Genomic DNA, 22,590 nt, shown 5'->3' with positions numbered 1-22,590 from the left:
ATTCTTTGGTAAATTCATTGATGGTATCTTCAAATGTTAGTTATGAGATTTCCGTTTAAGTGATTGTAACTGTTAATCTCATTTACATGAACAGAATTGATATAACTGTCTCCTATGAATGTGAATAAGTATTGTATTTCATTGAGATGTTAGTTGATAACTAAGGCTTGGAAAAAGTGGTTGTTACAGGGTCTATAGTTATTACTGGAGTGAATAATGTTTTGTTATGACTGCTCGATTAGCGAAGTGGCTGGAACAATGAATATTATAGGTTTCTTCAGTCACATGCTCCAACAAACTTAACATTTGGTAGGGACCATTTAATATTTCCTATCCTTTCCTCTATGGTAGAAATGTTTGATAGCAAAGTTAATCTTTTTAACTCCCCCATTCTGCAAACTATAACCTTCGCAAGGACCATCAACTTTTATGATTTTTTTCAATTAATATCAATTTTCCATAAAATTTCCAATGACAAGAATTATTATCAAATGCCAAATATTAGCAACCTTCCACAATACAAGTGTCAGTGGTGATAAATACAGTATGAGCGTCGTGACCCTCTTTCTTGCACAAATTAGGATTGCTCATCATACTCACCATAAGGACACATCCCACAATATTCATAGCCTTAACCTCGATAATATATTCCACGTTATGCTTTTACCATGACGTCTCTTTCAAATATGACTCCTTTACTTGAACACTTTAGGCACTCTTGATTTCCAACCCTACAAATTCTGCGATTTTATTTTTTTAACTTGTTGTCTCAGCATGAATTGGATACTACAACTACTATGTCAGAATTTATGGCTGGCAGTCGAGTTGTGTTCGCTTGTTGTGCCTCTACCGTAGATAGCCTGTTTACCACAACCCTGGTTTGGAGATAATTAGGATCTTAATCTATAATAAGGTCAAACTAGAGTTGTTGGCACGATATTTCAAAGTCATCATATGCAATGGCCCATGTAAGTGATCCTACTATATAATATTCTTTGCGTATTAATATTCTCTGAACATTATCAATGTTTCATTGCTTGCCATATCCATCCCATTCCGTCTGTCAATGTTTCTCTCCCCCTCTCTCAATATTTTACACACCATAATTATGCACCAAACTCTAAGAAATATGTTCTCTTCTCGTGTGTATTAATCTATTATGGAAATGATTAATTTATTGGCTTTTCCTGCCACATCGATACTTAAAAATTTGTTCCTTACACTTGCAAACTTGGCTCTGATACCATGTTGAGTAACATGGGTCATTTTCTGCAAATGTACTAACACTGCCATTGTTATTGTTGTGTTCCAAATGCAGATTTCGATCTCAAATAAATAAGAGAGGAGACATGTCTCTAAGGTTTAATCATCATTTAATTTATATATTTGATAATAATAATTTGTATAATATATATATATATAATGATGATTTACCAATAACAGCAATGTATCTCAAATCGAATTAATCCGATTGAAGCTACAAATTTAACAAGAGAAACGTCAATGTCTCATTAAAAACAATACAAGTGTTGTCCAATCCTCCACCAAGGAAGAAGCTCATTGGCAATAAATGAGTCTATAAGATCACGTAAAAGACTGATGGCACAATTGATAAGTACAATGCACAGTAATTAGCTCAGTTACCAGATTCTGCTATTTAGGCCCGGGTCCTGGTACTGGTACAGTTTTGGTACTGGTTCCCTTGGGGTACTTCATGGGTTCTTTGTGGGTCCTTCTGTGAAGGACACACACTGAACAGGGGCACCTAGGAAGTACCCCAGGGTGACTGGTCAGTCTATGTATGTATTTCTGATTTTTTTATCAACATGCTTTTTGTATAAGTTTTAAATATTGTCTTGCAACAGCTTGGTAATATTATTCAAGTCAAAATTGGTCTATGTAAGGCACTTAGTTTATAACAGAAGTTAAATAGCAGTCTACTTTAATTTATTTGAAAATCAGAGACTGATTTTTTTTATTTGTAGATCTGAGTACATTACTGTTGATAGATTTGTAAAAACCAGGCCATAGCTATGTTTGTTAACTATTATCGGATTGATGCCAATTTGTAATTCATGTAATTTGAAACAATATCAGTAATGTAATTAATTAATTTATAATTTTATTGGCCATTATGCATTTATGAGTATCACTCTTCTTTTTATATTTTTGAAATCAATTTTTTAACATACATACATACTTATGCGAACGAACCCGAACCTTCAAGGGGGCAAAAATTGCCGTACCCACAAATCCGAACCCTGTATACGTATCCAAACCAGAACCCGAATCGGCAACTTAGGTAATTAGCTATAGGGTATTCACAGAATGAGGGCATCAGCTATGAACAGACATTTACTCCCTCTGCCAAAAATGAGTGCCATCCATCTTGTCGTTGCCCTTTCAGCTCCGTGTGAATGGCCAATCCATCAGATGGATGTCAAGAGTGCTTTTCTCAATGGTGATTTGCAGAAAGAGGTTTACATGACTCAACCTCTTGGTTTCAGGTTACTGGTAAAGAATATCAAGTTTGCAAATCGGTAAAATCTCTCTATGGCCTCAAACAGGCCTCCCATGCATGGTACATCAAGATTGATAAGTACTTGATTCATTAAGAATTTCGATGCATTCCTTCGAACTAATCCATGTGTCAAGCATGTTAGTGGTGAGATTCTTAATCTTGTCATCCATATTTATGATCTGATCATTACTGGTATGCAGCACATTTGATCAAGCAGGTCAAGCAGAACTTGTGTCAAACTTTTGACGTGACAAATTTAGGACACCTCCATTATTGTCCTGGTGCAGAGGTTTGGTAGACAGATACTTCAATCTTCAATCCTTCATCAAAGTATGCCAAAAGTTTGTTGGCTAAATTTTAGGTGCCTGATTGCAAATCAGCATCTACACCTATAAAGAAAGGGCTGAAACTTGCAGCCGAATCAAATTCAATGGTGGAGAATGAGTAACATTTAGGCAACTAGTGGGCATCCTCATCTATATCACTGCCACTAGACCTGACATCGGCTATGTTGTGAGCTATATCTCTCAATTCTTGAAAGTCCAGAAAGGGATTACAACCATGTGTCTGCTGAGATATGTGAAGGGCACTCCTAATTTTACGATCTTGTATGGCAGAAGTCAAGACACTCAATTCATTGGTTATACAGAATCATATCAGGCAGATTTTGTTGATGATAGAAAATCTACTTTTGGGTATGTTTTCCAATTCGGGTTGTAGAACTTATTCAGGTTGTATTCCAATTCTAGATTTATGTAATCAAACATAGAAAATGCATCTTCTCACTCATCTTCTAGGTGAAGCAAATGGGACCAACTAAATTCCATAAACCCTTAGTGTTGGTGTCTGATGAGAATCTCAATGTTTGCTCGCAGCCGTGCAAATTTTAGATCAGACCCCGAAGTCCAATGTCCTACAATCTTGGGCCAAAAGTCAGAGAGGTCTAAACAGATTGTTAAATTACAGTCCAGCTGACGAAGTTCCAGCTATTACAGGAACATTTAGGCTGGTAAGAGTCTAAGTTTCTTTAGATTTATCCCTTAAGTCCAAGCTAATGTAGAATATTCTTCCTTTCCCACATCCTGCAATCTTAAGAGATGGCTCAATAATTGAGGGACACAGGTCTGTTGTTGTGCATGCAAACATCAATTATCTTCTCAATCTCATTCTCTGAGTCAATCGTGATGTTTAGGCCTATGATGTAGTACGTCTTCCACTTGTATCATTATGATTAGACCACTGGTAAGCATTTCAATTGTGTCATCTTACTTTGCCATGGCACCTTCTACAACTATGTCACGTTTATATCACAAAAAAATTATTTGTCCAGTTTTCGTCCCTCAATGTCTCAGGCAAACATTTGCCATATTACTACTGACATTGAGAAAAGTAATGGAACTAAATACAAAGTCATATAATTCCACACACTTATTTCACTCAAATCTATAACCCAATCTTCCCTTTCTTGTTATAATTTAGTTTCCTTATTGCAAAGGAGTTAACGTTAGCCGTTTGTAAATCTGATCCAGTAAGCATCCAATGTATACTTAATTTTACTCTTTTTCCATTATACTAAGATTTGTGACAGTTTCCTTGACATTCAGCTTCAATAGGAGGGAAAACTTGAGCAACCAGGATACCAAACAAGTACAACTAGAAAATTAGAATTTTTTGAAAATTGAAATCCCTGAAATAGGTAAACTTAAAATCCCTAATAAAAGGCATCAAGGAACAAATCCACTTTTTAGATATTTCACATATTTTAGTTTTTAGATAGCAATCTAAAACACATTTCTCTAACTGCACTTAAATAGAATTGAGAAAACTCAAAATTAGGATCTCCTCAAAAAGAATAGATCTTCCTTTAACCTTCATTTCTAGGTGCATCTTAAGTCCACCTCTTCATTTTTGAAACAGATCTATTACCTCTATATATCACATTCCTTTTCTTTCTTAACTGTTGTCTTAGAAGACAGCGTGTGCTACTTTGCTTGAAAAAAAAATCACAATATTAATGAACATCTAAAAAATCAAGAATTTCTTAAATGAATCACTATAGTAATGGAAAGTTCATAGAACCTGATAAATAGAAGAGCAATCATAATTACTTGTTTTCTAATCTATAACGCTAAGGTCAAGCAAGTCACTTGAAACAAAGGAGGAACTAAAGATATGAACCTGTTTCAATGGAATAAACCTAATATGGGATGGCGGCAATGCCTGCAAAAAGGTAAGAGGACACAAGAACATTAGAAAGTACTATAAATGTCTGGTTATTAAATAGGAACAGTATCTAGAGAAGAGAAAAGAAGTAAAAAGGATTATATTTATGTCCACAAGTGAGCTGCACAGTAATCTACATATGAGATAATCTTAAGATGGTATGGCAGCAACACTTGCAAAAAGGTAACAGTACATAAGAATGTCAGAGTTTACATTCTTGCTACTTTTCGAAATCAGAAAACAAGACTACAAATATTTTACATCTGGCTGCTAAATAGGAACAGTAGCTAGAGCAGAAGAAAGTAAAAGAGATTATGTTTACGTCCAAAAGTGTATAGATAATAGAAAAGAATTTTGAGATATTATTTCATCTTAAAATACATTTCTGATCATCAGAGAAGTAAAATAATTTGCCAAGAAGAAGAAAGAAAAATAAAGGCATTTCATTCTAGTCCAACGTGACAAAAATAATTTGAGATTGAAAGTGCACAAGTGAACTGTAAGCTATTCTACATGGATAAACTTAATATGGTATGGCAACAATGCTTGCAAAACAGTAACAGTACACAAGAACATTATAATTTACATTCATGCTAGTTTACAAGACTGCAAATATGTTACATGTCTGGCTATTAAATAGGCACAATAGCTAGAGCATAGGAAACAGTAATAGAGATTACATTTATGTCCAAAAGTGTATATATGATGAGAAATAAATTTTGCAATATTATTGTAGTGGCATTAAGTTTATGTAAATTTCTGATCATCACAGAGGTAAAATAACTTGTCCAGAAGAAAGAAAGAAAAATAAAGGCAATATATTGAAGTCCAAATGTGACAAAAAATGGTTAATGGAGATTGGAAGTACATATAAACCTCAACATTATAAACTATGCTGTTAAGAATGATACAAACCAATGGTAAAGAGAGACAATGCTATGTTGGTTTTGAGGAATACCTAACAAACTATTTAACTTAATATGCAAGACCCCACCACTGGCTCCACTATCAAGAAGGTTAAGAGTTATAACACTGACCAAAGGGCACCCTCTTCAACACCAACACATTAAACTGAATATTCTTGGTGCAGACAAAGGAAATCTAACTCTTGAAGGTTGGATAGAAATTTTCCAAGGCTTGGTTGGATGGAATATTTCCAAGGCTTCTTGTCAACAAAACCTACTTTTCATCCACAAATTAGTGTTAAACACTAAAATATATGCTGAAGATGTAGCTCTATCTGAAGGACAACAAATTGCAGTCCTAAGAAAGAGGCCAAAACTAATTGTTGAAGGAGATCACTGGATTATTTTTTATGCAATAAATTGGATCAAGTCAAAACATGGAGATTGAAAGTGATTGTAGATGAAGCTAACCAGACCTATGTAATCCGACAAAACCCTCCATATCCATGTGAGGGACAGGAAGCAAGTTGCAGACTTGACAACAAAGGCATAGGCCTAAGACTGTCCTTGGCGATGCCGACTCAATCTGGCTGCCAATAAATTTCATTGCATCCAACCTTGAATTTATCGATCTAGATCTTTTTTGTTAACCTTCCTCTCCAAGCTCATCCAAATATTCTCCGTATTCAGCACCCCCTTTCTTTTGGCTCGTCTCCAAGCTCTTCCAAATATTCTCCATATTCAGCATATTCCCAAAGAGTCAAAGATCCTAACTCCCTGCTGTAATAGGGCAATGTAAGACATTTCCCTTTTTCCCAAACCTATATTTTCTCTAACCTGCTCCATACTCCATTGTGATGACCCATATATCAATGTGATTGTGAATTACAGTTCGAGATTATTTATAATAAAACAAAAATTATCACGCCATGCAGCCACTTTTGCATCCTTGGGTTTTGCAGTTAAATGTGATAAGAAAAGTACAATGGTCAATGTTTGCACGGAAGTGAACATTATGAGTTGATGAGCATATGCGAAGATGGAACCAAGAAAACAAACTCTTTGAAAAAATCTCTCTGCAAATAATAAGTTTTTTGAAAGTGCATCTTTAAAAATCTGAACCAAATGGATCTGGAAAAGGAAATCAGGAATAAGAAACTTTAATTCTAAAATGACAGAAAAGGAAAAATAGAGCAGGATGTACTGGGACTGGACAGCGAACTCATTGGCACCAGAACAGCACAGCAACCACATTATTTTTCGCCACCAATAAGCACTTCAGTTATGGAATGGAGTCATACCATCTCAGTTTCAGCCTTGTGGGTGTGTGTGTAGACAGATTTCAAAGGTTTTTCAAATATAATGATAAATTACTTCTGTCTATTATTTGAGAAATAAAGTTATTATATTCTAAACATAATAAGTTCAGTGGAATTTATGCATCCAAAATATATATTTGACAGGAGTCTACAGCAGTATTCTGATCTTGATATTCATAGCAAAACTTCCCCTCTGACATTGGCTGCTATTTCCAAATATCGGAAATAATTGAAGTCAAGGGAAAATATATATTTGACAGAAGCTTGACAATTGTTAGAAGCCAGCGACTAGTCCTCATACACAGATTAATATATTTCAAACGAACAAAAAGGACTTGGAGACAAAGTGTGACCCATGTCTGAATGGTATTAAAGGCAGAGTATTAGCGCTGAATATGAAATATTCCTTTCTACTATCACCGTGAAAAATAAAGGGGAGTGCAATTTATCGGAAACAAAGAATTAATCAGTTTTGACCACAGGAGTATTTTTGGTGTGGATTAGATCAATTTTGTGGGCCTTCATTCTGATAGGTGTGAGCCATACCGTCATTTTGTTGAGGGATTCTGATATATGCTTCCTGGGTAACTTTCCAGCCATGAGAACCAAAAGTTTCGTGGGGATCCTTACACAGGCATACTGAAAAATTCAGAGGTTTGTGTGATGTGGTTATCATATGCCAAGTCAACTTTAGTTGTTGCTTGTATATTAATAGAGGTTACTTGTGTTGCATGCCATGCCTATGCCTTGAATTGCTGAGTGAGGCATGGTGTCTGCATTCCTTGTTGGTGTGAAGATAAGGAACTTACAAGCTTTCTTGAACCCGGGTTTCTTTACTGGCTGAGTTGTTTGGTGCTCTCTGGAAGTTATCGTACACCACGGAAAGCATTCATTCTAGATACTTTTTCCTGGAAATGTTTTAATATGCAAAGTACAGGTGATATGCTTGCTCGGGTGTTGCTAAATCCGTGAGGCATTCTTGGCACTGTCAACAATCTAAATCTCTCATTAGACTGCAAACTGTAGAATGGTGTTCCATTGAGGAGCTAGTTGGAAAGATAAATCATATTTTCTCTTCCACTGGACGTGTATGGCATTATGGCTCAACTGGGACAACAGATCAGGCTCTCTTAGTAATTTTATTTGCTTGTTGAGGAAGTCATTGAAATACTTTCTCAACTGGATGTAAAATAATGAGTTGATTCTGCTGCAAGGAACACTGAATTGTACTATCAGTTTCTAAATTTAGTTGTACCGTTACTTTCATGTAATAAACTTGCTCTTCAAACAATGCCTCAATTTTACTCAGAGATAATATCTGCTCAGACTTTTTGAATGAATATCAGTACTTGTGCAAATCAGAAACTCAAAAAACATGTGTTTACATCTGCAAACAAATGTTTGACAGAATGTCTTAGTAGTTGAACAGGTGAAAAAGTTTGTGAAAAGAATTTGAGAAGAGGGGTTGTTCTTACAGCAATACTTGTGGTTTTTCAATTTGTCCTACTTCTTACATCATCAAATGTCAATGATGATAATGAAAATTTAGATCATTCAATTGACGCCGAGAACTGATTGCTGAACTCGATTTAATATTTTAATATTTATCTGATCATTTATATTTTAAAAGGTATTCATGTTCATTGTGGTTTTGTTAATTATATGATGCTATGTTGTACTCTAAACTTGTTTCCTGCTTTTAGGTTGTAAATGTAAACATATGTTTACATGTTTTTTGTATGTACAAACCCAACACCAGGAATAATTTGCTGGATCCATGAATTGAATCTGCAAATCAGAACCAGCAAATAGGGACTTTTAAGTAGATAGAAGGGGTCTTTGCTCCAGTTGTGCTTTGTAGTTCCAGAGTTAACATCAGCTTGATGCTATGTTGTACTCTAAACTTGTTTACTGCTTTTAGATTGTAAATGTAAACATATGTTTACATGTTTTTTGTATGGACAAACCCAAAACCAGGAATAATTTGCTGGATCCATGAATTGAATCTGCAAATCAGAACCAGCAAATAGGGACTTTTAAGTAGATAGAAGTGGTCTTTGCTCCAGTTGTGCTTTGTAGTTCCAGAGTTAACATCAGCTGTGAAGCCATTACTTACATTGCAGATGTTTAATCTTTTTGGGTGTATATACATTCATCTTTGAGCAATTAATAAAGTATTCTATTTAAAACTCGAAGAACAAACAGGTTATTACAACAAAAGAAGATGGCCACCTGACCTCCAAAATCGCCCCTTCTACAGAAATCAACAGATAAAATATCTCAATTTCATTATTCAATAATATACTGAGCTTATAGAAGCCATTCTATCTAGAAGATCTTGGTAATTGTTTCATCAGCAAGATATTTGCTCGGATAATAGTTCATGCATTTTCAGTTAAAAAATTATTGAATTATGGTTACTAGATATAGTTAATTTCTGATGATTTCAATTTTTGTGGTTTCTTTCTCATTTAAAAATTGCTGATAAGCAGGTAAGCATACAAGGCAAAACATTTAGTGACAGAATACCATAATAGAGCCAAACTAGATGTTTAAGCAGAATTTTACCTCAAATGTAAAAGGTCCATGTAACGTGTCCAAGTCATGTGTTCCAATTGCAACCAAGGTTCTCTTCCTGTATAAGAGGAAACAGAGAGAAATTTTACATTCTGTAAATGAAATAAAATTGCAACACAATTCTAACTAACAGCTATGACAAGGTATGAAGCAACCAAAAAATAAAAATGGCAGCATCATTCTTGCTGCAGCTTAAATACATATACTAAAACTTTTAAAGACAAGTACACATCCTTGCTGACTGTAATAATAGCGCAGTGACTCTCATGAAGTTACTTACAAGTTCAGCATCAACCCATTACTGAGGTTAAATATTTATAAAAAGGATTAGTTTTCAAATTCAAAGATGACAAACACATTGAAAATGCTAAGATATTAAATTTCTGACCCAAAGCCTCTATCATTTATGAAATAGTCAGGAAGTTAAAACAGAGGACCAGAAACTTAAGACTGAATGCTAATCATCCATAACATCACAAATACTACTCCATATAATGCTATAACCGCATTCTCGTAACATTAAAAAGGAAAATCAGTTATTAAATGATACCACTCCAATGATATATCAGCTTGTCTTTTAACTGGGCAAAAGATTAATAACTGTTAATCCTTACCTTCAACATGAATAAAAAAGTGTGTATTGCCAAAAATAGAATGGACCATGGTCTTTTGTGAGACTTACCTTGCTTTTTCAAGACAACTCATCATCTTAGGAAAGTTGCAAACTTGTGCTCTCAACATAGGTCATCATTGTCAATAGCTCGACTTCTAAGCAATACCAAACATTTTCTACAAAAAAAATCTATCTAGTGCATGACATGTAAACTTCTACTTTTGAATATACCAGAAAGCACCAATGAGAGAGGTAGGACACAGAAGGCCTGTGAAGTTCAACTTCAGCTGCCAGTTGAGAATCTAGACATATTGACTAATTTTATTATATTAATGTTCCTCTATTTTTTTTTAAATTATCATTACAAGGGAAGTGGTTGCTATAAATTCTGAGATTCATTCTCTTTCAATAGTAGCATTCTGTCCCTCTTTTGTCCTTATTGAATCTTCTAGTAGTACCGTTTGAGGATCATCTTTTTGTATCTCTTGCAACAGTTCTCTTTTCTTCAGCTAGTTGAGCTGAAATGGTATCATCCAAACTATTAGAAGAAAGTTGACTAAGAGTAAAGATGACATTCCCGAATTTTGAAGAGAACCTATTTGGTAAAATAGCTTTAGCTATTAAAATAGTATCTCCACAATATCTTGATTATTATTATTTAATGATCAATATTGTAAATCCTTTAAATATTAGATTCTTTCTAATTCTAATGATTCTTTTGTTATTAGAATGTTTCCAATTCTAACAATTGTTTCATAATAGAAACACCTTTATAAATTATAAATGAACGTCTCATTCATTCATTTAACTTTTTACCAATTACCTGTGTAATGTGGTATCAGAGCCAGATAATTTTTTTGGAAAAATTAAAATTTCTTAACTGAAAAAAATTTGAAATTAGTCTGGAATGATTTTGCAGGAGTTTTTTCCAGAACCTGTGTAGGGTTTCACATTCATAGTAATGTCATTTCTGCAACTGTTCTGATATGTAACTAATAGACGTCTTTGTTCATGATTAGGGATTTTTGTGGCTCATTTGTGTTCAAAGTCCCTGGTTTTTTAAACATAAATTCTTGACATCTAGTTGACAAACAAAAGATTGTTCATGTGGCTTTAAAAAATTTGTATTAATTGTTGCTGCTCCAGGTGGTGTATTTCAAATTCTTCCAAATTTCCTTATATGGCTTTGCAAATCTACAAGATGTAACTCAGAATCAGAGTGGGCAAGACCAATAATGACTTTGGGTTTATCATCTCTGTTCTACGATACCAATACATTACTAGCACCTATAAGAAGTGTTTTATTTCTATTAACTATTCCCCACAGGTTCTTGTGCATCATTGCATCTGGATTTTAATTTGCCAAGTGTGGATGTTGAAACCAAAATAACTTATCCAACAGAACTTCCTTTTTCAAAAAATATAATAAAGCTGAACATTTTCAAACCTTAATACCTCCTAGCCAAAACTTTGAAAACTTTAGGGCACTAATTTGCATAAAAGATCAACAATATTCCTACCTTATAGTAAGACTGGGATACCCCTAGCTTCAAGTTTATGGAAAAGCCTTAAATTGACATGTACCCTTGCTGTGGAATTTAAACAACTATTTTAAACACTAACCACAAGCAAAAAATGACTCAAAATTTTGAATAAATTGCAGATTTTTTTCTGCTAATGCAACCTTCAAACCAAAATAAAAAACCATACCATTTCTTGGTAGACATGTGTGCTTCCGACTTCTAAAACCCTTAAAAAGAATGGTGTGTTCTTTTTAATAACAAGCATGTCTTTTCCAATCCAAGGAGCTCGTGATATTTTTTCCTTAGAGCTACGTTTTTTTTGAAAGGCATGGTTTTGAGACCAGAAACAGTACAATTTTTCTTTAAAGAAATCACATACCTTTGCATTTTTTTTCTGAAAAAACTTGTGTGGTTTTTCAACTTACAAAACCCTGGTGATCAATTCATGAAGAGGAAGCCACGTTTTTTGTTAATAAAGCTGGTTGTGAATATCCCAGTTGAAACCTTTGTGAACAATTCTTCTTTTCATGTAATTCCCTGCTCTGATGCCTTTTTGTAAAACTTAATAAATGCATATATACATACATACATACATACATATATATATATATATATATATATATATATATATATATATATATATATATATATATATATATATATATATATATATATATATATATATACTTATTTATTTATTTATTTATTTATTTATTAGAAGAATTTCAATTACAAGGAGGTTCATCTCCTTATATAGAGAATAGAAGATGCAACCGTGAAAAAGATAAATACAACATGAATCAAGCAGTATCTTATAATAATTATTTGATATAACTCTAGTATTAGAATTCAACCATACCAAAAAATGTTGATATTTTGAATTCCCCCACAATTGAAGATAGGATATCGAAAATTCAAAAATCAGGGTGTCTAGAAGAAGATTCAAAATCACAAAAAGAGGATTATAACTAAGGTATTTTATAAGTAAAATCAATAGACTGTTAGAGAACCCTGATTATGAAGATAACAAAAGGAGAGGCAAAAAATGGAAATCAAATAAACAACTCTGGCACGCCGAAGGATCAGATAAGGGACAAATGAGGTTAAATTGCACACGAAATAGTATGATTTTAAGCAATCAATGAGTATGTTTGGGAGTTAAACACAAGTAACAAAAGACATTTAATCACACATCAAATGGATATATCGATGTCTGATATATTCCTAATACAAGAAACAAAGATCAACTCAAAAGATGTGTTTTCTCTTCTACACGGATGGAACTTTGGAATGGAATTTTATATTTACGGGATGATTCTTTAGGTAGTCTAAGTATTTGAGTGGCCTTAACTTCTTTGGTTGACTTAATTTTCTTGTAATAGAAATTGTAGGTAAGTAAAGTAGCAAGTTTTTCTTCTAATTTTCCCTTGTCCTAATTAAGTGGTATGTTCCCACAAGCTATATTGAATAAAACAAAGGGAAGAGTCAGATTTCCAACATGTTGATTTCCTTGGCAAACAAAGATCAACTCAAAAGATGTATCGACGTCTGATATATTCCTAATACAAGAAACAAAGATCAACTCAAAAGATGTATTTTCTAATATCGACGTCTGATATATTCCTAATACAAGAAACAAAGATCAACTCCAAAGATGTATTTTCTCTTCTACAAGGATGGAACTTTGGAATGGAATTTTATATTTACGGGATAATTCTTTAGGTAGTCTAAGTATTCGAGTGGCCTTAACTTCTTTGGTTGACTTAATTTTCTTGTAATAGAAATTGTAGGTAAGTAAAGTAGCAAGTTTTTCTTCTAATTTTCCCTTGTCCTAATTAAGTGGTATGTTCCCACAAGCTATATTGAATAAAACAAAGGGAAGAGTCAGATTTCCAACATCTTGATTTCCTTGGCAAAGGAATTGATCATTAGAAGATAAATTACAGCAGGCAGATTAACATGTTCATCTTTCAGTCCCTTAGACCGCTGGTCTCATGCACGTCATTAAAACTCCTCCATTCATTCATTCATAGAGAAGATTTCAGCACGAACTTATCCCCGTTGGAGAAAAAAGGTTGTCTTTTACAACCCACCCAGTCCCTATAATGTATTCTAATCTTCCTGTCATGTCATCTTTTATATTAATTTAATTTCACAGATAAATCATTCAAATTTAAATGAGCTTTGTTATGTAACTTATAATTAAATTTTAGACCCAATAGTTCATTTAGGATTAAGCTAACGGTTTTGAAGGGTTATTTCAATTCGTTCTCCGTGCCAAATGAGGGGTGGGATAGGTTCCCAAGTTTGGGTTACAAAATGGAAAACTTGTGAAATTTACATTTGGAGAATCATCTTGTCTTATGTCAATTTATCTGCCGGAGCACATAGTGTTCAAGTGACTTCTATACAGAAACCCGAAGAAGATGGCAGTCAGTTGATGATGACCATGTGGTTGAGGTATCGAAGCACAAAACCCCTTTGGTACATGAGGGTGATCTCAATCACAAGTTACAACAGAGCTGAGAAGAGTAATGTGATTCAGCTAGTTTGGTCTTATGTGGGTTTGCAGGATAAGAATTATTGTTTGTGTCACAGGGTTACTGTAGTCTTGACATTGTAATAACTGTAATAACAATCATATTTGATGCAAAGATCACAATTATATAATTGTATTAAGTTGGAAGCATTTTGAGGTCATTTGGTGCAATGTAATGTCCTCGTTTTTGGCGAGTCTATGCAGTTATTAGAGTTAGCTCATCATAGCAACCCTCATGAGCTAACAAGGTGATTCGGGGGTCTTAGTTGTGGACTTACTATTTTAGTAAGCCTATTTTTGGCAGTAGGTTGTCACCTACAACGGATGTGGTAATTTGCATGAGCTCTTAATTATTTATTAATTATTAAAGTTGCATTCTTATAATAATAATAATTTATTGTAATCATGCCTGTTAATGGGCCTTCAAGGGTTAATCCTCGACAAAGAAAGGAGAGTTGTTTTTGGCAACCACCAAAGGAAGGATGGATAACAATAAATTTTGATGGGGATGCCTGAGGAAATCTGGTCATATGTGGATGCAGATGTATCGCACAAGATCATAAAGGCAACTCTCTAGCTCTTGCTGCTAAAAGACTAAGGGATGGGGCCAACAATGTGGCAGAATACAAAGCAGCAAAAGAGGCTCTAATGTTAGGAGTCACGCTGGGTATCAAGCGAGTGCATCTAGAAGGAGATTCAGAGATTATCATTAATGGGATAAAGAAAGGCAAATTGAAGTTATGGCATCTCGATAAGCACATTAACCAAATAAAGTGCCTCTTGACGGAGTTTGAGGATTTCAGGATATCTCATATCTACAGGGAGGTAAATAAAGTGGCATATAAATTGGCCAACTTGGGAGCGAATGCCCCCTTTGGGAACCAGAACGACATTTTTAAAGACTTTGGACTTCTTAAATTTGATTAAGGATGGTGTTTCTTAAGTGGCATTATGTCCACTCACATCCTTTTTGAAGGAGTGACTTTCAATTATTAACCCGCGCTATCAAGGACACTCATGAGCAAGTAATCCTCTCCGCATGACAAAGGATATGTACTCATCAAGATTTTGAAAAGTGGGCTTCCAAATCTTTCGTGGGAAAGTTTTTAAGCAAGGAGGGGTCTTTTTTTTCACAAGCAATTGAGCAGAGTTTTCAAAAATGGAGGCCAACTTTGCATTGGAGTCAAACAATCAAACACAGGCATATGAAGGGAAAATTTTAATGAGGTGACTGAAGAATGTATTTCTCATCGAAGACCAAGAATTCATGAACGACATTATGGAGATATTCAACCCAAAATATTTGGATTCCTACTAGAGAAGGAGGACCAATCTGGACACTATACCCCCCTTTGTGGCTCTGGCACTGCTCGTCGGAGAGACAAAATAAGAAATTTGAAGGGTAATCGCTGCATGTATTGACCTACAATGGCTATTGGGAGTCGATGAGGTCATTGACAAGGCCGAGCTGGGGGAAGAGCTTGAAATGGGGTAGGAACCGTGGAGGTTGATTGGAGGTGGTGATTCATCATTGCAACATCTAGTTGTGTGGTCGTCTACAACCCCCCGAGGTACACATGCCAAAAGCGGCCGAAGGATGGAAGAAGGTGGTCAAATTTCTACAAGAAAAGATCTAGGTGTTGGATGATGTAAAGAAGGGTTTTGCGAAAACAACACCAAGGAAGAGTGTGCGACCACCTGGAGAACCGTTGAGACACCAGTTGGGCAAGGGAAGACACGAGGCTATTGGGGAGCCCATGCAAGCAGGGATGTTAGTTGACGTGTCTCTAGCAAAGGAGGCGAAAACGAGTGGCTCTGGAAGGCAACAGGGCTCCGTGGAGGATGACCTCTCCATTCCAAATTTCACCAAGGAGGAAGTTGCAACCTGGTTCAAGTTTTGAGTTGGCAGGGTCTTGTTCTGGATGTCTAGTGGCTCTACTAGTTTTTGCTTTCACTTAATGTAATGGGTTGGGAATAGTATGAAGGTGTTAATTCCTTTTAGTTATTGGTATGCATTAACTTTTTTTATTAATGGGGGTTACATGAGGATTTGTATAGTGTCCTCTTTACACTATGACACACTATTGTAAGAATCATTGTTTTAATTAATATAAATAAATGTTACCTATCAAAAAAAAAAAATTATTGTAATAATGATACTAAGAGATGATTCTAAAAGAGTTGTGTTGAAAAGTTTCAAGTGTTGAGTTCTTTTGGGAAACTTTTGTAGTTTCTGAAGTTGAGTTCATTTGTGAAACTTTTGTCAACAAGGGATTATAAATATGAGCTCATTTCTTTAGAAAAAGAACGCTTGAATATTTATTTATTTTGTTGCCTCTGTGGCTTTTCTGAGGTTCTAAATTTTGTTGCCCTTGCTGAAGTATAAAGGTTGAGTCTGAGGTTCTGAGAAGTGTTTGGCAATTCATAGCTAAGGTATTGTGAATTGTTTGATCTGAACTATTTTTCTCTCCTACTATATTGTCTATAACTAAGGATAATTGTGAAGATTGTGAAAGAAAATTGTATGAATTTCATACACCAATTTATTATTACGATATTAGATAGTTTCTATTTTATCTCTCTTTAATCTTTTCTAATGGTCACTCTTTTTGTAATGTTTCCATAAACTCCTTATGTTCGTTATGGAAACTTTCTTTTTTCACTCTACAAGAATGTTTCTATAATGAACAACTTTCTATTTCCTCTCTCTTGTTCGTAATAGAAACATTCTCTTGCATCTTGTGTATATAGATCATTCATTATCTTTCTTTAAGAACACATTCATTATTTTACCGTAGTATGGTATCAGAGCAAATTCCTAGTCTCTTCGAAAAATTTTAATTTCAATTTGAAATTATTAGTTCAAAATTTTCAAAATATTTACTAGTGTGTTCAAATTTTGTGGCCATGCTTTTAGGCATTTTCGAGATGAAGTCTTATGCACATCTTCTGCAAAGGGCGGTGTCTAGGGTGTTTTGAACCCTCTGTCTCTGATTTTCGTCCAGTAGTTTCGAATACCATGACTTTTTCTGGTTTTTTTAAAAACACCTAGGGTTTCTTTCGAAACTCTCTTTTTTCATGCTGGTTTTAAAAACTTTTTGCAGATTCTAGTGAGTTTTTGCATATCTCAACTGGGTCGTTCTCTGCTTTTCTAGGTGCATCGTTTTTTGTGCCTTAATTTTTTAGCCAATAGAATCAAAATGTAATTTCATATTCTTTGTGGGTTTTCCAAGCTCTTATTCGGGTGTCTTCAAATTTTCTAGGTCTTCTGTCAATTTGTCTTGAAATTCATGCCATCTCAGATTTTTCATATTTTTTCATTGAAAAGCGTGCAATGGCATCTCTTACCAGTCTCATGATGGAAGGCAGTCAGCGATTTAACGGAAAGAACTACAACACCTGGAAGCGGAGAATAATGATGATCTTCAAGTACCATTGCCTTGAGGCACTTGTTTTGCATACCGAGACTCATCCTACTACAGCCAATGCTACCACAGACCAACATTGCAGAATATACAGATCTCTCTGATCAACCCGAGGCTACCTTTTATGCTTTTTGAGGACATGCAAATTTCTGTTTTTTGAAGATAGATTGATCATTAAGGGAGGGCATCACAATATTATAGAGTTTATATTTTCTCTATCTTCCGTCTTTTTCTAATAGTCACTCTTTTTGTAATGTTTCCATAAACTCGTAGTTATGGAAAATTTATTTTTCACTCTACAAGAATGTTTATATTTTCTCTCTCTTGTTCGTTATAGAAACATTCTCTTGTATCTTGTATATATAGATCATTCATGATCTTTGTTTAAGAACACATTCATTATTTTATCATAATATTCATGCTTGCAAGTAAGGAATCAATCTGGGTATTTGTGACTGCCATTTCTTGCTATGTGGCTGAAATTCACATCTACAGGAATCAATAGTTTGAGCAGGCTGTGACACCACTTTCTGGAGGTTGGGATTGCCCTTTAACACCCCTGCTGCTGAATGTTGTCTCAAATCTGCACATGCCCATTTCCTGTTGGTGACGTTGATTCCCACAAAAAACTGGGCGACTTTCATGTCTGATTTCTGGCCAGGTGTGCATACAATATTTTGCTAAGAGGAGTGAATATATTGGAGGTCATTGTTATATCTGCTGGGCGCCACTATTACTGCAACTGGGCGTCAAAATCTACCTTCTGTCTTGGACATTTCACCCGGCATTTTGGAAGCTAGCTAGTATACAGGTCGTGTGGGAGAATGTGAATAGGCGTGCAAGTCAACAAAAAGGCTGCTGCAATTCTGTCCCTAGCTGGGAATTAACAAGTTCATAGTTCAGTTGTAAAAGCTTAATTGAAACTTGGTTTTGCATATTTTAATTATACAAGGCAGTTGAATAAAGTGGACATTGCTTACTGTTATTTGCTATTAGCCTGATATATCATGTTCGCAAGTTATTATTAATTCAGTTTGACATCTATTCAAACTTATGAGACCAATGTCATGCCCATATTGTAATCTTCAAAGTTAGGAGAGATAAATTTACATGATTTCAATTGAAAGACTAATCTGGAATTTGCCAGTGGCATAATTAGTGGTAAAAAGTTATTTGCACATTGCAATATTGTGTTTGAAAATTAGCAATATCAAATATTTGGTAGAGCGAGCCGGCTAGGGGTTATTGCATGCAGTTACAATGTTGTGTTACAATTTTGTTAGGTTTTATGGAGTTTCTGAAGTTTGATTAATGCAAGTTTTATGACAAACCAGTTTCCTAGAATTATGGGTAAAATTCATGAAGTTTGTGGATATTTCAGGTTATGTTGGAAGAAGTTATATGTATGGTGAAATGTCCTAATTTTAAATTTGCATCAGATCCTGTTGCTGCCTACAAAATTATTTAAATTGTTGAGAAATTCTGTTGGGCATATTACACTTAAGTGTCAAGATCAGATCGCTTTCCAATTCAACTTGTCTTTCCAAAGATTCCAGGCTATCAAGGAACACCTTCAAATTTGAGAACATGTAGCTTTGAGATCCAGATTTTGTTACAAACATGGGGAAGCTATGATGTTCTGCACCCAAAGACAGATGCACAAAAATCAAAAATGTTTATTCGATATTTAAAAACTGAAAGAAAAGCCTGTGAGAAATATCACAACACTGCTCATTTAAAGAATATATTATTAGAAAAGTAAAAGATATAAGACGAAATAACAAATCTCAATGAAATTATTATATGGGATGGAATGTACTGAGATGCTATCTTCCAAGAAAATCCCCAAAAAATGTTCATGCACAACTCTTAAAATCCAGATTATGTTTGGTTCAAAGAAGAAAATAAATATTACAAAGTGTTTAGGATTCGCCCCACGCTAAAACGGTTGTCACATTAAGAATTAATTTTAAAAAGGGTCTAACTTGAAATTCCAAAATAGAGTTATGATCAACACCTAATCCTTGATCACTGATTGTCAACTCAAGATGTTTATAGCACCATCTACTGAGGATGAAATCAAACTATCATTAACACAATTACATCCAGATAAAGCACCAAGGCCAGATGGTTCGACCCCAAGCTTCTTTCAAAATAGTTGGTGTGTTGTAAAATAACATCATCTAGATTCTAAATAGCTAGGTATTTAAGATATGGAATGAAACTTTGGCAATATTTAAAAGTTTCTAAAAGTTTTGATTGCAGATCTGTACTACAAGCATTGCCAACAAGATTGTAACAAAATATTTCTGTCTTAATTTCAGTTTTCAACTCCTCAGTCTTAATTTTAGTTTTCAACCGAGTAGTTGATGCCAATATTGGAGGAATGAAGAAACTAGTGATGAAACAAGTACCTGCAAAGATTCTGGTGGAGCCTGTCTTGAAGATCAATAAAGCTGTTATACCTAGCTTCGTCAAATGTGATATTCCTCAATACAGCGCAAACAATAAATGGTCTTATCAATGACGTCTGCCACCAAAAACACACTGTAAGAAATCAACAATTCCTGCACTCATTAATTTGTGAACTGAGCCCCATTTCTCACCTCTGGTTTAACATGCATCTTCAGCATAGATTTGACTGATATATCCGTCACTTTATAGTTAGGAACTTTTTCTTTGCCAATAAATATGCGCAGTCCTTGTGCAAGACCTTCAAGGCATAGTAGATCATAGCTGTAAGAATAGAAAAAAATACATTGTTAGCATTCTTTAAATTCTCGTGTCGGACCTATTGATTACAAAGAGTGATCTACAGTTGTCAGCAACTACACATTTATGAAACCTATTATGACCTAAGAAAAAAGAGATATTGGCAGGCTTTGTCAATAATCTTATGGCGACAAAAACACTTGAAATTCAAGCACTTCATGTACTTCCAAGTTATTATTTACATAAAATTTACAGAGAAAAAAATCAAAAAGTATTTCGCTTAAAGGTTTAATAAGATAGCAGGATAAAAAGAATGCAATCATCTGAATATGAATTTAATGCAATCTCATTTTAGTGTAGAGTTCCTGCTTCTTCACTTAAGCAAGAGACATCATAGATATAAAATCACATTGGCAAACTCAAAGTCTATAATGTATTCAAAAAAGTGGGCTTTGTCAATAATCTTATGGCGACAAAAACACTTGAAATTCAAGCACTTCATGTACTTCCAAGTTATTATTTACATAAAATTTACAGAGAACAAAATCAAAAAGTATTTCGCTTAAAGGTTTAATAAGATAGCAGGATAAAAAGAATGCAATCATCTGAATATGAATTTAATGCAATCTCATTTTAGTGTAGAGTTCCTGCTTCTTCACTTAAGCAAGAGACATCATAGATATAAAATCACATTGGCAAACTCAAAGTCTATAGTGTATTCAAAAAAGTGGGCATAAGCAAAGCACACTGTATGACCCTATCATAATCTATGAGGTATGTAGCAAGGCCAAATTTTTAATGTTTACATTCATTGAGAAACTCTTGCAATTCCTTGGAAAATGACAGCTTATCATACCATCTATTTATGAATCAAGCATCTTCCACTACCAAATCTAGTTATATTTATATGCATTGAGAACCTCTTGCAATTGCTATAGAATTGGAAAATTGGCACCAAGACGTACCATTCTCTTGCTGGACCAATTGTAGATTTTTGGTCTTGCTGAAACCTAAATGTGCAACTGAAATATCTACTATGGTTGTACATCCTAAAGCACAAACTCTACAATCTACTTGTTATTAGTGTTTCTACAAGGTGCAGGGAGAAAGGACTGGAATGACTTGATTTTGGAGAAGAAAAAATAATTCCTAGATTTTGGGAATGAATGACAAAGTATATTGAAGATTTAGATTTCTATATAGCTTAATGTAACTGAAAAGAAGCATCCAAGAATTCCTTTAATAATCATAAAGACAAAATATAATACAATCTTATTTATATCAATGAAAAATTCCGAGAAGTCCAAGTGAGCTGAGAATCACAACTATTCTATATAAGCTTTTTAACAAATAGGTTCTTAGTATTCATTTTGAGATGCATGATTCTGGGATAACTCTTTGAAAGCACATAGTAATCCCAAAAACAGAAACCGTGACTCCGCAGCTGTTCTAGCATTATACTGACTACTCAGTATAGCAATTGAGGAAAAGAAAAAGGGGAATATGAGTTACCTGCATAGAAAAATGTACACAAAAAGCATTGTTATCTGGTTAAAGCCCACATTTTGAGCTGTAAGAAGATTCAAAGGAATTTTTCATATGCAAATGGCTCTATAACAATGACCATTTAAGGGATTCTATTTTTAATAATACAATCACTGAACATGCATACAAAAAAGTAAATGCAAGTGGCTATGCCTTGTGCTATGCTACGGTCAGAGGAGCAAACAACCTTGCAATGTGAAAGATGATAATTCCCTGTTTGGCATACAAAGGTCACCATTGAATGTTAGGGAGCCACATTGCAGATTTTACAGACAACTTCCAGAAGCTCCCATTGTTATAGAATTTTGAGAAGCAAACAACCTTGCAATGTGAAAGATGATAATTCCCTGTTTAGCATACAAAGGTCACCGTTGAATGTTAGGGAGTCACATTGTAGATTTTATAGACAACTTCCACAAGCTCCCATTGTTAGAGAGTTCCAGAATGAGAGAAGATATATAAACACTGTATAAAAATGCATTGCACAAGGAAGTGACCCCCCTAAAAATCCAGTTCTTTCCAGGCCAGGGAAATCCCTGGGATGAGAGGAATTCAGGAAACATTCCCCTGCCATCCAGCCACCACCAACACTATCTGTTGGAGGACACCTACGAGACATCTCCAACGAAGAAGGGATGCTTGTGGTGTTGAAGCTTGTAGCTGCGATAGAGATCTTTATCTCTGTTTT

General features: G+C 34.6%; 1 protein-coding gene across 2 annotated transcripts in view; it reads right to left on the bottom strand.

Moving 5' to 3' along the window:
* Positions 1 to 22,590, bottom strand: part of LOC149575702 (tRNA synthetase beta subunit family protein) — a 194,442-nt gene that overhangs the window by 135,615 nt on the left and 36,237 nt on the right. For both annotated transcript variants that reach the window (XM_089815469.1, XM_089815470.1), the window contains exons 4-7: positions 20,252 to 20,381; positions 20,060 to 20,175; positions 9,537 to 9,603; positions 4,700 to 4,741 (exon numbers count right to left, since the gene is read on the bottom strand). In XM_089815469.1, the coding sequence (XP_089671595.1) occupies positions 4,700 to 4,741; positions 9,537 to 9,603; positions 20,060 to 20,175; positions 20,252 to 20,381 (355 nt within the window). The remainder of the gene's footprint in view (positions 1 to 4,699; positions 4,742 to 9,536; positions 9,604 to 20,059; positions 20,176 to 20,251; positions 20,382 to 22,590) is intronic.

Source organism: Cupressus sempervirens, chromosome 2 (genome assembly GCF_028749045.1).
Source record: "Cupressus sempervirens isolate cs-2001-9-10 chromosome 2, ASM2874904v1, whole genome shotgun sequence".
Lineage (NCBI taxonomy): Eukaryota > Viridiplantae > Streptophyta > Pinopsida > Cupressales > Cupressaceae > Cupressus > Cupressus sempervirens.
The sequence above is the reverse complement of the archived record's forward strand: the minus strand, read 5'-3'. Positions and strand labels throughout refer to the sequence as shown.